Source organism: Oncorhynchus mykiss, chromosome 5, assembly GCF_013265735.2.
Source record: "Oncorhynchus mykiss isolate Arlee chromosome 5, USDA_OmykA_1.1, whole genome shotgun sequence".
NCBI classification, from domain to species: domain Eukaryota; kingdom Metazoa; phylum Chordata; class Actinopteri; order Salmoniformes; family Salmonidae; genus Oncorhynchus; species Oncorhynchus mykiss.
In genome coordinates this window covers 98,330,759-98,347,726 of record NC_048569.1, presented here as the reverse complement: position 1 = coordinate 98,347,726, position 16,968 = coordinate 98,330,759, and the positions used below count along the sequence as shown (strand labels likewise).

Here is a 16,968-nt window from a genome sequence, read left to right as displayed (position 1 = left end):
AGAGGAACTAAATTATACTACTAGCCAATAGACAGAGGAACTAATTGATAGCTAACCAATAGACAGAGGAACTAAATGATAGCTAGCCAATATACAGAGGAACTAAATGATAGCTAGCCAATAGACAGAGGAACTAAAAGATAGCTAACCAATATACAGAGGAACTAAATGATACTACTAGCCAATATACAGAAGAACTAAATGATAGCTAACCAATAGACAGAGGAACTAAATGATAGCTAGCCAATAGACAGAGGAACTAAATGATACTGCTAGCCAATAGACAGAGGAACTAAATGATACTGCTAGCCAATAGACAGAGGAACTAAATGATACTGCTAGCCAATAGACAGAGGAACTAAATGATAGCTAGCCAATATACAGAGGAACTAAATGATACTACTAGCCAATAGACAGAGGAACTAAATGATAGGTAGCCAATAGACGGAGGAAGTAAATGCTTGCTCTGTTGACATACGGTATGTATCAGTAGAAAATATACCTCTGTTGACAGTCTGTCACTAACTAGAATACAACATTGATTATGATGTTAACACAGTAAAAAAGGTAAGTCTTACATCTCCGATCATGGCCAGAGCAGCCAGGGCAGCCAGAGATCCCAACATGGCCGCCAGAGTACGATGGACAATCTGACAACACGGACAAAACAGTCCATTTGTTAGTTCCCAGATAACACAAAACAGTCCCCTGTCCCCATGATTTAATTTCAGATAAAGTTTCAGAGAGAGTGTAATGTTAATTTCTGATTGTACTTTTCCCTTTTCGAAAGAGAGAGAGAATTGAATTGAGAGAGAGAGAGAGAGAGAGAGAAAGACAGAGAGAGAGACAAAGAAAGAGAGACAGAGAAAGAGAGATAGAGAGAGAGAGAAAGAGACAGACAGACAGACAGACAGAAAGGCAGAAAGAGCGAGAGAGAGACACAGAGAGAGAAAGAGAGAGAGAGAGAGAGAGAGCGAGAGAGAGAGAGAGAGAGAGCGAGAGAGAGAGAGAGGGAGAAAGACAGAGAGAAAGAGAGGGAAATCGAGAGGGTGAGAGAAGTGAAGTGGCTAAGCTCTGGTGCCCAAACACTAGGCCCTTGAGCTGTTGTCAGAGGGCAGACTAGGGTCCACCAGCCACATCATAATTCACACGGACACAGATGACCTGAGGGCCCTGCAGGAAACGGTAGCCACAGCACTCAAAGGAGTGATTGAAAAAGCTTCTCCCACTTTCCCCAACGCACAAGGGGTTATCGCTACCCTGTTACCAAGAAAAGACTTTCACCCTGCCACCATACAGTGGGTGAATGCAAGCATTTTGCGAGACTGTGCCCCAAAACCTAATGTCTACCTGGCCACCACTCCACCTCTACAAGGCAGCCATCCCAACTTTTACCAAGACCCTGAAGGACGTCACCATCAACTGTAGCCCCAGCACCTCACACAGGAGCAACAGAGCAATGGACGCCCCGCCCAGAACAGAGAGACACCCTCCCAGACCTGCAAGACACTGCACTAAGAGAACCCACACCAAGAGGACCTACACCCAGACCACAGCATCACCAGCCACACCCCAACCAGCTGAGACCACCACAAGCAAACCCTGACCACACCCTATATAGCCCCCCCCCCCCCCCCCCCCCCATATCAGACCTATGCCCCTTCTGCCCACACCATGCCGCCCGCCCCTGCAGCAAGGACCTCAACATGACAGCAGGACATAATGCCCAGGCCGTGAGCAGAGCAACAGGCCCCATCCTGCAACCTAAGAGGTATGTATCAGATGCTCAACATGCTCTGCTCACACCTACTGTGATGGTCCGTACCTAAACCACACGAAAATAACACTAGACACTATGGAACACAAAGCTTTTACTATCTCATCCTGGAATATACAAGGTCAGAGGTCATCTGCCTTTGGTCTAAAGAGCAGGAACTCTGACTTCATCACAGAAATTGGAAATACAAACATTGTCATCCTACAAGAAACATGGTATAAAGGAGACAGACCCACTGATTGCCCTCTAGGTTACAGAGAGCTGGTAGTCCCATCCACCACACTACCAGGTAAGAAACATGGTATAGAGGAGATGGACCCACTGGTGTCCCTCTAGGTTACAGAGAGCTGGTAGTCCCATCCACCACACTACCAGGTGGGTGGTATAGAGGAGACAGACCCACTGGTTACCCTCTAGGTTACAGAGAGCTGGTAGTCCCATCCACCACACTACCAGGTGGGTGGTATAGAGGAGATGGACCCACTGGTTACCCTCTAGGTTACAGAGAGCTGGTAGTCCCATCCACCACACTACCAGGTGGGTGGTATAAAGGAGACAGACCCACTGATTGCCCTCTAGGTTACAGAGAGCTGGTAGTCCCATCCACCACACTACCAGGTAAGAAACATGGTATAGAGGAGATGGACCCACTGGTTTCCCTCTAGGTTACAGAGAGCTGGTAGTCCCATCCACCACACTACCAGGTGGGTGGTATAGAGGAGACAGACCCACTGGTTACCCTCTAGGTTACAGAGAGCTGGTAGTCCCATCCACCACACTACCAGGTGGGTGGTATAGAGGAGATGGACCCACTGGTTGTCCTCTAGGTTACAGAGAGCTGGTAGTCCCATCCACCACACTACCAGGTAAGAAACATGGTATAGAGGAGATGGACCCACTGGTTTCCCTCTAGGTTACAGAGAGCTGGTAGTCCCATCCACCAAACTACCATGTGGGTGGTATAGAGGAGACGGACCCACTGGTTGTCCTCTAGGTTACAGAGAGCTGGTAGTCCCATCCACCACACTACCAGGTGGGTGGTATAGAGGAGACGGACCCACTGGTTGTCCTCTAGGTTACAGAGAGCTGGTAGTCCCATCCACCACACTACCAGGTGGGTGGTATAGAGGAGATGGACCCACTGGTTGTCCTCTAGGTTACAGAGAGCTGGTAGTCCCATCCACCACACTACCAGGTCTGAAACAGGGAAGAGACTCAAGGGGTATGCTAATTTGATATAGAGCAGACCTAACACACTCTATTAAATTAATCAAAACAGGAACATTTTACATCTGGCTAGAAATTAATAAGTAAATGATCTCAACAGAGAAAAATGTCCTCCTGTGTAATCTAATGAAGATAGCTTCTCCATCCTGGAGGGGGAGATCAATTATTTCCAGGCCCAGGAACATGTACTAGTCTGTGGTGACCTAAATGCCAGAACTGGACAAGAATCTAACACCCTCAGCACACAGGGGGACAAACACCTGCCTGGAGGTGACAGCATTCCCTCCTCCATTTGCCCCCCTAGGCACAACTACGACAACATAAACGGGCACAACTCCTGCAGCTCTGTTGTACGCTGGGTACAGTATGTACATAGTCAATAGGCTTCGAGGGGACTCCTATGGTAGGTACACCTATAGCTCTGTTACATCCTGGGTATGTACATAGTCAATAGGCTTCGAGGGGACACCTATAGCTCTGTTACATCCTGGGTATGTACATAGTCAATAGGCTTTGAGGAGAGTCCTATGGTAGGTACACATATAGCTCTGTTGTACGCTGGGTACAGTATGTACATAGTCAATAGGCTTCGAGGAGAGTCCTATGGTAGGTACACCTATAGCTCTGTTGTACGCTGGGTACAGTATGCACATAGTCAATAGGCTTCGAGGAGAGTCCTATGGTAGGTACACCTATAGCTCTGTTACATCCTGGGTACAGTATGTACATAGTCAATAGGCTTCGAGGAGAGTCCTATGGTAGGTACACCTATAGCTCTGTTGTACGCTGGGTACAGTATGTACATAGTCAATAGGCTTCGAGGAGAGTCCTATGGTAGATACACCTATAGCTCTGTTACATCCTGGGTATGTACATAGTCAATAGGCTTCGAGGGGAGTCCTATGGTAGGTACACCTATAGCTCTGTTACATCCTGGGTATGTACATAGTCAATAGGCTTCGAGGAGAGTCCTATGGTAGGTACACCTATAGCTCTGTTGTACGCTGGGTACAGTATGTACATAGTCAATAGGCTTCGAGGAGAGTCCTATGGTAGGTACACCTATAGCTCTGTTGTACGCTGGGTACAGTATGTACATAGTCAATAGGCTTCGAGGAGACTCCTATGGTAGGTACACCTATAGCTCTGTTACATCCTGGGTATGTACATAGTCAATAGGCTTCGAGGAGAGTCCTATGGTAGGTACACCTATAGCTCTGTTACATCCTGGGTATGTACATAGTCAATAGGCTTCGAGGAGAGTCCTATGGTAGGTACACCTATAGCTCTGTTACATCCTGGGTATGTACATAGTCAATAGGCTTCGAGGAGAGTCCTATGGTAGGTACACCTATAGCTCTGTTACATCCTGGGTATGTACATAGTCAATAGGCTTCGAGGGGACTCCTATGGTAGGTACACCTATAGCTCTGTTACATCCTGGGTATGTACATAGTCAATAGGCTTCGAGGAGAGTCCTATGGTAGGTACACCTATAGCTCTGTTACATCCTGGGTATGTACATAGTCAATAGTAGGCTTTGAGGGGACTCCTATGGTAGGTACACATATAGCTCATCTCTTGGCAGAAGTACTGTAGACTACTTTATCACCGACCTCAACCCAGCGTCTCCCAGAGCGTTCACAGTCAGCCCACTGAAACCTCTATCAGACCAGAGCAAAATCCCAGTCTACTTGAAAAGAGCAATACTCAATCATGAAGCAGAGCAATGCTCAATCAAAGCCAAAGGAGCTGAATTAAGCATTAAGAAATGCTATAGATGGAAGGAAAGCAGTGTGGAAACCTATTAGGCAACAATAAATTCAAACCCTTCTAGACAACTTCCTGGACAAAATGTTTCACTGTAATAGTGAAGGTGTATACTTGCCAGTTGAAAACCTAAACAGTATATTTTATTTTCAAATATAAAAATGTCAAAGACAAATGGTTTGATGAAGAATGCAAAACCTAAGAAAGAAATTGAGAAACCTGTCCAATCAAAAACATAGAGACCCAGAAAACCTGAGTCCAAGCTTTCACTATGGTGAATCACTAAAACAATACAGAAATACACTACTAAAACAATACAGAAATACACTACGGAAAAAGAAGGAACAGCACGTAAGAAATCAGCTCAATGTAATTGAAGAATCCATATAATCTAATGGAGATGTACGGGTAAACCACTTCTCCAATTGTTTTGTCTCTATAACAAAGAACAAAGAGCAAAAACATGATCAAATACAAATCTTAGAATCAACTATTAAAGACTACCAGAACCCACTGGATTGTCCAATTACACTGAATAAACTAAACAACAAACCCTGCATCTGTGGGTATCCTACATAAATGATCAAATATACAGACCACAAGTTCCAATTGGCTATACTTAAACTCTTTAACATCATCCTTGGCTCTGGCAACTCCCCAATATTTGGAACCAAGGACTGATCACCCCAATCCACAAAAGTGGAGACAAATTTGACCCCAATAACTACCGTGGGATATGCGTCAACAGCAACCTTGGGAAAATCCTCTGCATTATCATTAACAGCAGACTCGTACATTTCCTCAGTGAAAACAATGTATTGAGCAAATGTCAAATTGGCTTTTTACCAAATTACCATACGACAGACCACGTATTCACCCTGCACACCCTAATTGACAAACAAACAAACCAAAACAAAGGCTAAGTCTTCTCATGCTCTGTTGATTTCAAAAAGCTTCCGACTCAATTTGGCACGAGGGTCTGCTATACAAATTGATGGAAAGTGGTGTTGGGGGGGAAAAGATACAACATTATAAAATCCATGTACACAAAGTGTGCAGTTAAAATTGGCAAAAAAAACACACACATTTCTTTCCACAGGGCCGTGGGGTGAGACAGGGATGCAGCTTAAGCCCCGTCCTCTTCAACATATGTATATCAACGAATTGGCGAGGGCACTAGAACAGTCTGCTGCACCCGGCCTCATCCTACTAGAATCTGAAGCCTACACCTAGATCTTCTGCACAGATTCTGTCAGACCTGGGCCCTGACAGTAAATCTCAGTAAAACCAAATTAATGGTGTTCCAAAAAAGGGACAGTTCCCAAGAGCGAAAAATACAAATTCCATCTAGACACCTTTGCCCTAGAGCACACAAAACACTATACATACCTTGGCCTAAACATCAGCGCCACAGGTGACTTCCACAAAGCTGTGAACGAGCTGAGAGACAAGGCAAGAAGGGCCTTCTATGCCATCAAAAAAAAACATAAAATGCAACATACCAATTAGGATCTAGTTAAAAAATAGTTGAATCAGTCATAGAACCCATTTCCCTTTATGGTTGTGAGGTCTGGGGTCTGCTCACCAACCAAGAATTCACAAAATGGGATAAACATCAAATTGAGACTCTGCATGAAGAATTCTGCAAAAATATCCTCCGTGTACAACGTAAAACAGCAAATTATGCATGCAGAGCAGAATTAGGCTGATACCTGCAAATTGCCAAAAACCTGCCAAAGAACTGTTAAATTCTACAACCACCTAAAAGAAAGTGATTCCCAAACCTTCCATAACAAAGCCATCACCTACAGTACAGAAAAATGAACCTAGAGAAGAGTCCCCGAAGCAAGCTGGTCCTGGGGCTCATTTCACAAACACAAACAAACCCCGCAGAGACCTAGGACAGCAACACAATTAGACCCAACAAAATCATGAAAAAACTAAAAGAGAATTACTTAACACATTGGAAGGAATTAACAAAAAAACTGAGCAAACTAGAATGCTATTTGGCCCTAAACAGAGAGTACACAGCGGCAGAATACCTGACCACTGTAACTGACCCAAAATTAAGGAAATCTTTGTCTATGTACAGACTCAGTGAGCATTGCTGTTGAGAAAGGCCGCCGTAGGCAGACCTGGCTCTCAAGAGAAGACAGGCTATGTGCTCACTGCCCACAAAATGAGGAGGAAACTGAGCTGCATTTCCTCACCTCCTGCCAAATGTATGACCATATTTTTTTTTACCTTTATTTGACTAGGCAAGTCAGTTAAGATCAAATTCTTGTTTACAATGACGGCCTACGGGGGAATAGTGGGTTAACTGCCTTGTTCAGGGGCAGAACAACATATTTATACCCTGTCAGCTAGGGGATTTGATCCAGCAACCTTTCAGTTATTGGCCCTACGCTCTAACCACTAGGTTACCTGTCGCCCCGAGACACATATTTCCCTCAGATTACACAGACCCACAAAGAAACCCATATATATTGGGTGAAATACCACAATGTGACATCACAGCAGCAATATTTGTGACCTGCTGCCACAAGAAAAGGGCAACCAGTGAAGAACAAACACCATTATAAATACCACCTATATTTATGTTTTAAATATTTTGTACTTGAACAATTTGCACATCATTATACAACACTGTATGTATACATAATATGAGTAATGTTTACTGTTAATGTTTTGTTTATTTCACTAAGTGTTTATTCTCTCTCCCTCAAATTGAATTGAGAGAGAGAGAAAGAGAGAGAGAGAGAGGTAGAGAGAGAAAGAGAGAGAGAGGTAGAGAGAGAGGTAGAGCGAGACTGAGAGGGGTAGAGAGAGAGAGAGAGGTAGAGAGAGAGAGGTAAAGAGAGAGAGAGAAAGGAGAGAGAGACAGAGAGAGAGGGAGAGAGGTAGAGAGGGAGAGGGAGAGAAAGAGAGAGGTATGGTATAGAGCACCAGAGGGCTTTTTGGAGTGGAACAGGTTGATTTGACAGTATGTACTGATAGGAACCAGCTGGTGTCTCTTGACCTGTCTGCTCATCACTATGCAGCCAGTCACATGTTTTATACATTCAACTGCACTCCACTAGGACTTGCTAATTAGACTGGGACATTATGCATCATTCTTCCTGGAATTCATGTGTTTCTTCCCAGAACAGTAGAACAAAAAGTATTATCTCTAGCAGACTGACATGAAAAGCTCCCAGAATGTGGTTTCTCTTCTTCATTCATGGGAGAAGAACCTGAATTCAAAGACAAATACATGACCTTATCTTCATGATCCATTTTGGGATGTATAAATTAATGACATACACCCATGTAATGACACACACCCATGTAATGACACACACCCATATAATGATATGATATACACCCATGTAATGACACACACCCATGTAATGACATGATATACACCCATGTAATGACATACACCCATGTAATGACATGATATACACCCATGTAATGACATGATATACACCCATGTAATGATATGATATACACCCATGTAATGACATACACCCATGTAATGTAATGACATACACCCATGTAATGTAATGACATACACCCATGTAATGACAAGATATACACCCATGTAATGCCATGACATACACCCATGTAATGCTATACACCCATGTAATGCTATACACCCATGTAATGCTATACACCCATGTAGTCTTGAAGAATAACTTATAATTGCGTCATGAACTGTTCAACTGTCGTACCCCAACAGAACCCTACATTTATGCTTGTTTCACTCCACTGTTTGTAAACCTTGTAATTGTAAACAAACACTGTATAGGCTGATAACATAGTTAAATAACATAACCTGATAACATAGTTAAAACTATATGTGGATATGATGGAGGGTCCGATATGATGGAGGGTCCGTCCTTGCATCCAGAGCTCCGTCTATGAATTAAAGAGCAGTTACATTTCTCCAGCCCCGTCCGTCAACTTTTTACTGAAACAGTGTTGGGGGAAACGTTTTGGTATTGTTTCAACTACAGGTTTCCCCTTTTCAAGATTCGCAAACAAATAACGAACCACATGTAACTATTTATAGATGGGGAAATGAGATTGAAAGCCAGTGTGTTTCTGCCTTGGCGTGATCTTTGACCTTAGCTGGAGAAGAGGGTTAAGAACCTATACAGGAATTAGAATCTGATTGTGGTTTAGAAGAGGAGAGGTACAGCCAAAAGTAGTGCACTACATAGGGAATAGGGTGCACTACATAGGGAATAGGGTGCACTACATAGGAAATATGGTGCATTACATAGGGAATATGGTGCATTACATAGGGAATAAGGTGCACTACATAGGGAATAGGGTTTACTACATAGGGAATAGGGTGCACTACATAGGAAATATGGTGCATTACATAGGGAATAAGGTGCATTACATAGGGAATATGGTGCATTACATAGGGAATAAGGTGCACTACATAGGGAATAGGGTTTACTACATAGGGAATAGGGTGCACTACATAGGGAATAGGGTGCACTACATAGGGAATATGGTGCATTACACAGGGAATATGGTGCATTACATAGGGAATAAGGTGTACAACATAGGGAATAGGGTGCATTACATAAGGAATATGGTGTACAACATAGGGAATAGGGTGCATTACATAGGGAATAGGGTGCATTACATAGGGAATAAGGTACATTACATAGGGAATAAGGTGCCCTACATAGGGAATAGGGTTTACTACATAGGGAATAGGGTGCACTACATAGGGAATAGGGTGCACTACACAGGGAATATGGTGCATTACATAGGGAATAAGGTGTACAACATAGGGAATATGGTGCATTACATAGGGAATACGGTGTACAACATAGGGAATAGGGTGCATTACATAGGGAATAGGGTGTACAACATAGGAAATAAGGTGCATTACATAGGGAATAGGGTGCATTACATAGGGAAAAGGGTGCATTACATAGGGAATAGGGTGCAATACATAGGGAATATGGTGTACAACATGGGGAATAGGGTGCATTACATAGGGAATAAGGAATATGGTGTAAAACATAGGGAATAAGGTGCATTACATAGGGAATAGGGTGTACTACATAGGGAATAGGGTGCATTACATAGGGAATAGGGTGCATTATATAGGGAATAAGGTGTACAACATAGGGAATATGGTGCATTACATAGGGAATATGGTGCATTACATAGGGAATATGGTGTACAACATAGGGAATAGGGTGCATTACATAGGGAATATGGTGTACAACATGGGGAATAGGGTGCATTACATAGGGAATATGGTGCATTACATAGGGAATATGGTGTACAACAGGGAATAGGGTGCATTACATAGGGAATATGGTGTACAACAGGGAATAGGGTGCAATACATAGGGAATAGGGTGCATTACATAAGGAATAGGGTGCATTATATAGGGAATAAGGTGTACAACATAGGGAATAGGGTGCATTGCATAGGGAATATGGTGCATTACAAAGGGAATAAGGTGTACAAGATAGGGAATAAGGTGCATTACATAGGGAATAGGGTGCATTACATAGGGAATAAGGTACATTACACAGGGAATATGGTGTACAACATAGGGAATATGATGCATTACATAGGGAATAAGGTGTACAACATAGGGAATAAGGTGCATTACATAGGGAATAGGGTGCATTACATAGGGAATAAGGTACATTACACAGGGAATATGGTGTACAACATAGGGAATAGGGTGCATTACATAGGGAATATGGTGTACAACATAGGGAATAAGGTACATTACACAGGGAATATGGTGCATTGCATAGGGAATATGGTGCATTACAAAGGGAATAAGGTGTACAAGATAGGGAATAAGGTGCATTACATAGGGAATAGGGTGCATTACATAGGGAATAAGGTACATTACACAGGGAATATGGTGTACAACATAGGGAATATGATGCATTACATAGGGAATAAGGTGTACAACATAGGGAATAAGGTGCATTACATAGGGAATAGGGTGCATTACATAGGGAATAAGGTACATTACACAGGGAATATGGTGTACAACATAGGGAATAGGGTGCATTACATAGGGAATATGGTGTACAACATAGGGAATAAGGTACATTACACAGGGAATATGGTGTACAACATAGGGAATAGGGTGCATTACATAGGGAATATGGTGTACAACATAGGGAATATGGTGTACAACATAGGGAATAGGGTGCATTACATAGGGAATATGGTGTACAACATAGGGAATAGGGTGCATTACATAGGGAATGGGGTGCATTACATAGGGAATAAGGTGTACAACATAGGGAATAAGGTGTACAACATAGGGAATAAGGTGTACAACATAGGGAATAAGGTGTACAACATAGGGAATAGGGTGCATTTCATAGGGAATAGGGTGTACAACATAGGGAATATGGTGTACAACATAGGGAATAGGGTGCATTACATAGGGAATATGGTGTACAACATAGGGAATAGGGTGCATTACATAGGGAATGGGGTGCATTACATAGGGAATAAGGTGTACAACATAAGGAATAGCGTGCATTACATAGGGAATAGGGTGCATTACATAGGGAATATGGTGTGCATTACATAGGGAATATGGTGTACAACATAGGGAATAGGGTGCATTACATAGGGAACAGGGTGCATTACATAGGGAACAGGGTGCATTACATAGGGAATATGGTGTACAACATAGGGAATAGGGTGCATTACATAGGGAACAGGGTGCATTACATAGAGAATATGGTGTACAACATAGGGAACAGGGTGCATTACATAGGGAACAGGGTGCATTACATAGGGAACAGGGTGCATTACATAGGGAACAGGGTGCATTACATAGGGAACAGGGTGCATTACATTGGGAACAGGGTGCATTACATCGGGAACAGGGTGCATTACATAGGGAATAGGGTGCATTACATAGAGAATATGGTGTCATTTGGGACGTAGTCTATAGTGATTTCATTTGGAGGAAAAGGTAAAAATGTATTTTATTATATTTAATCTGTAATGCATTCAGTTGTACAGGCGACTAGATATCCCCTTTCCCATTATTTAACTAGGCAAGTCAGTTAAGAACAAATTCTTATTTACAATCACGGCCTACTTAGCAGGTATACGTTTCCCAGTGTCCTCTGCTGTGATCCCTCCACATCATCCATTATTAAATAGGATCAGTATAGAGGGGTGATCAGGCAGCACTCTGCTCCCACCGCACAAATGCATCTTTATTTCATTATAAGAAATGCCATGGAAACTAGGTCATTGAATACCAGTCAAAAGTTTGGACACACCTACACATTCAAGGGCTTTTCATTATTTTTACTCTTTTCTACATTATAGAATAATAGTGAAGACATCAAAACTATGAAATAACAGATATGGAATCATGTAGTAACCAAAAAAAGTGTTAAGCAAATCAAAATATATTTTAGATTTTAGATTTTAGATTATTCAATAATCACAGGGTGGCTACCACCCTTTGCCTTGATGACAGCTTTGCACTCTCTCAACCAACTTCAGTCACATGGAATGCTTTTCCAACAGTCTTGAAGGAGTTCCCTCATATGCTGAGCACTTGTTGGCTGCTTTTCCTTCCCTCTGCGGTCCAACTCATCCCAAACCATCTCAATTGGGTTGAGGTTGGGTGGTTGTGGAGACCAGGTCATCTGATGCAGCACTAAAGTAATGATGGACTGTCATTTCTCTTTGTTTATTTGAGCAGTTCTTGCCATAATATGTACTTGGTCTTTTACCAAATTGGGCTATCTTCTGTATACCACCCTTACCTTGTCACAACACAACTGACAGGCTCCCATCACTGGGCAGCTCACGGCGGGGTCTCCCTTTGTGTCAGTAATAGTTTTCAAGCCCTGCCACATCCGACGAGTGTCAGAGCCGGTATAGTAGGATTCAATCTTAGTCCTGTTTTGATGCTTTGCCTGATGGTTTGTCGGAGGGTGTAGTGGGATTTCTCACCTAGCTATCTGAATATACTAACTACTGTGATATGTGGTTGTTTCACCTAGCTATCTGAATATACTAACTACTGTGATATGTGGTTGTCCCACCTAGCTATCTGAATATACTAACTACTGTGATATGTGGTTGTCTCACCTAGCTATCTGAATATACTAACTACTGTGATATGTGGTTGTTCCACCTAGCTATCTGAATATACTAACTACTGTGATATGTGGTTGTCTCACATAGCTATCTGAATATACTAACTACTGTGATATGTGGTTGTCCCACCTAGCTATCTGAATATACTAACTACTGTGATATGTGGTTGTCTCACCTACTGTAGCTATCTTAAGATGAATGAACTAACTGTAAGTGGCTCTGGATAAGATTCTCTGCTAAATTATTAAAATGTACATAGTATACTACGTTTGAGCAGGGCTCTATGGGGAACAAGATGTCTCCTTTGTCTCTAAGCTCTAGATGAAAAGATTCTCTAAATGACTGCTGTGAACCACAGAGAGAATGCCCCAGTACAGTAGATGTGTTTTTCACTGAGGCATCTGAAAGAACCTCTCCTTTTAAATAAGACTTGTGTTATTTAATACAAGTCACAATGGATTTAGCTGCTAATGAGGCAACCGTACAATTAAAAACAATTTGAGGAGAGAAAAAATATTTTTAAGTTCTGGTGAATCTTTAGTGGACTATACAGTAGTTCTTTTGAAGGAGATGTTAACGGTGATTGTCTGTATAGTAATGTTTGACAGTGATTGTCTGTACAGTAATGTTTGACGGTGATTGTCTGTACAGTAATGTTTGACGGTGATTGTCTGTACAGTAATGTTTGACGGTGATTGTCTGTACAGTAATGTTTGACAGTGATTGTCTGTACAGTAATGTTTTACAGTGATTGTCTGTATAGTAATGTTTGACAGTGATTGTCTGTACAGTAATGTTTGACGGTGATTGTCTGTACAGTAATGTTTTACAGTGATTGTCTGTATAGTACTGTTTTACGGTGATTGTCTGTATAGTAATGTTTGACGGTGATTGTCTGTATAGTAATGTTTGACAGTGATTGTCTGTATAGTAATGTTTGACAGTGATTGTTTGTATAGTAATATTTTACAGTGATTGTCTGTACAGTAATGTTTTACGGTGATTGTCTGTATAGTAATATTTGATAGTGATTGTCTGTATAGTAATGGTTGACGGTGATTGTCTGTACAGTAATGTTTGACGGTGATTGTCTGTACAGTAATGTTTTACAGTGATTGTCTGTATAGTAATGGTTGACGGTGATTGTCTGTATAGTAATGTTTGACAGTGATTGTCTGTATAGTAATGTTTGACAGTGATTGTTTGTATAGTAATATTTTACAGTGATTGTCTGTACAGTAATGTTTTACGGTGATTGTCTGTATAGTAATGTTTGATAGTGATTGTCTGTATAGTAATGGTTGACGGTGATTGTCTGTATAGTAATGTTTGACGGTGATTGTCTGTATAGTAATGTTTTACGGTGATTGTCTGTATAGTAATGTTTGACGGTGATTGTCTGTATAGTAATGTTTTACGGTGATTGTCTGTATAGTAATGTTTGACGGTGATTGTCTGTATAGTAATGTTTGACGGTGATTGTCTGTATAGTAATGTTTTACGGTGATTGTCTGTATAATAATGTTTGACAGGTGATTGTCTGTATAGTAATGGTTGACGGTGATTGTCTGTATAGTAATGTTTGACGGTGATTGTCTGTATAGTAATGTTTTACGGTGATTGTCTGTATAGTAATGTTTTACGGTGATTGTCTGTATAGTAATGTTTGACAGTGATTGTCTGTACAGTAATGTTAACGGTGATTGTCTGTACAGTAATGTTTTAAAATGATTGTCTGTATAGTAATGTTTGACGGTGATTGTCTGTATAGTAATGTTTGACGGTGATTGTCTGTACAGTAATGTTTGACGGTGATTGTCTGTATAGTAATGTTTGACGGTGATTGTCTGTATAGTAATGTTTGATAGTGATTGTCTGTATAGTAATGTTTGACGGTGATTGTCTGTATAGTAATGTTTGATAGTGATTGTCTGTATAGTAATGTTTGACGGTGATTGTCTGTACAGTAATGGTTGACGGTGATTGTCTGTACCCTCAGACATCCGGGAAGCGAAGGACCAAGACAGCGACGCAGTTGGAAAAGGCTCCTCCAGAAAGGTAGATGGGAAGATGCTCACTAGAGAACATTAGAACACTTGGTGAGTCTGTTGATTAATCCATGTGTGCTTGCTTACCCAGATTTTCAGGAGCCTTTTATCTTGCACGTTGACTCCTCCGAGGAGAGATTGTGAGGAGTGTTATACCAACGACAAAGTGGCAAAGTCATTGGATATGTCTCCTCACCCTGACACAAGCAGAGAGAAACTATCACCTTCACTCGGGGAAACTAGAAGTCTTGGCCCTCAAATGGGCAGTGACTGAGCGGTTCCGAGATTACTTATTATATGCTTCCGCTGTGACAGTGTACAGCGATAATAACCCCTTGACATACAGTATACACTAACTACAGCAAGACTGAATGCCACCAGTCATTGGTGGGTGGCGGAGCTGTCTGACTTCAATCTCACACTGAAGTTTCGTCCTGGAAAGGTTAACACTGACTCAGACTTTCTGTCACGTTCTCCTCTGCAATGCTGAACATAACATGGAAGAATGTACAGTACAGAGAAACACTCACCTGAGACGGTAAAGGCAACACTTAATGTTCAGGCAAAACAGAATGACTGTATAACTTGGATATTCTCAGTCACAATAAGGCCATCAGTGCCAGTGGAGTAAAGTACTTGAAAGTAAAAATACTTGAAAGTACTATTTAAATAGTTTTTGGGGGATATCTATACTTTACCATTTCTATTTTTGCCAACTTTTACTTTTACTCCACATTCCTAAAGAAATTCCTACATTCCTAAAGAAAATTATGTAATATTTACTCCAGTCACTGCCCATTTTCCCTGACACCTAAAAGTTCTCGTTAGGCCTCCCGGGTGGCGCAGTGGTCTAGGGCACTGCATCGCAGTGCTAGCTGTGCCACCAGAGACTCTGGGTTTGAGACCAGGCTCTGTTGCAGCCGGCCGTGACCATGAGGCCCGTGGGGGCGACGCCCAATTGGCCTAGCGTCGTCCGGGTTAGGGAGGGTTTGGCCGGTAGGGATATCCTTGTCTCGCCAGGTGTACGGTGTTTCCTCCGACACATTGGTGCGGCTGGCTTCCGGGTTGGATGCGCGCTGTGTTAAGAAGCAGTGCGGCTTGGTTGGGTTGTGTTTCGGAGGACGCATGGCTTTCGACCTTCGTCTCTCCCGAGCCCGTACGGGAGTTGTAGCGATGAGACAAGATAGTAACTACTAACAATTGGATACCACGAAATTGGGGAGAAAAGAGGGTAAAATTCAAATAAATAAATAAATAAATGTGTAAGTACAGTGTAAGTAATCGTTACATTTCGAATGCTTAACAAGACAGGAAAATGGTCCAATTTAATCACTTATCAAGAAAACATCCCTGGTCATCCCAAATGCCTCTGATATGGCGGACTCACTAGGCACATGTTTGGTTTGTAAATGATGTCTGAGTGTTGCAGTGTACCCCTGGCATACTCCAACACACCTCCAGGCTGTGTAAGCGCTATTTGACCAAGAAGGAGAGTGATGGAGTGCTGCATCAGATGACCTGGCCTCCACAATCACCCAACCTCGACCCAATTGAGATGGTTTGGGACGAGTTGGACCGGAGAGTGAAGGAAAAGCAGCTAACAAGTGCTCAGCATATGTGGGAACTCCTTCAAGACTGTTGGTAAAGCATTCCAGGTGAAGCTGGTTGAGAGAATGCCAAGAGTGTGCAAAGCTGTCATCAAGGCAAGGGGTAGCTACTTTGAAGAATCTAAAATATATTTTGATTTGTTTAACACTTTTTGTCATGTGTTATTTGTTATTTCATAGTTTTGATGTGTTCAGCACTTTTCTACAATGTAGAAAATAGTAAAACATGAAAAAAACTGGAATGAGTCCAAACTTTTGACTGGTACTGTAAGTGTTATAACTAGGACATGTGTTATAACTACGGCCAGTGTTATAACTAGGGCCAGTGTTATAACTAGGAACAGTGTTATAACTAGGGCCAGTGTTATAACTAGGAACAGTGTTATAACTAGGGCCAGTGTTATAACTAGGGCCAGTG

General features: G+C 42.1%; 1 protein-coding gene across 1 annotated transcript in view; it reads right to left on the bottom strand.

The window, feature by feature from the left end:
• Window positions 1-16,968, bottom strand: part of oca2 (oculocutaneous albinism II) — a 165,584-nt gene that overhangs the window by 94,539 nt on the left and 54,077 nt on the right. Inside the window, exon 10 of the mRNA XM_036978983.1 lies at window positions 579-650. Coding sequence (XP_036834878.1) covers window positions 579-650 — 72 coding nt within the window. The remainder of the gene's footprint in view (window positions 1-578; window positions 651-16,968) is intronic.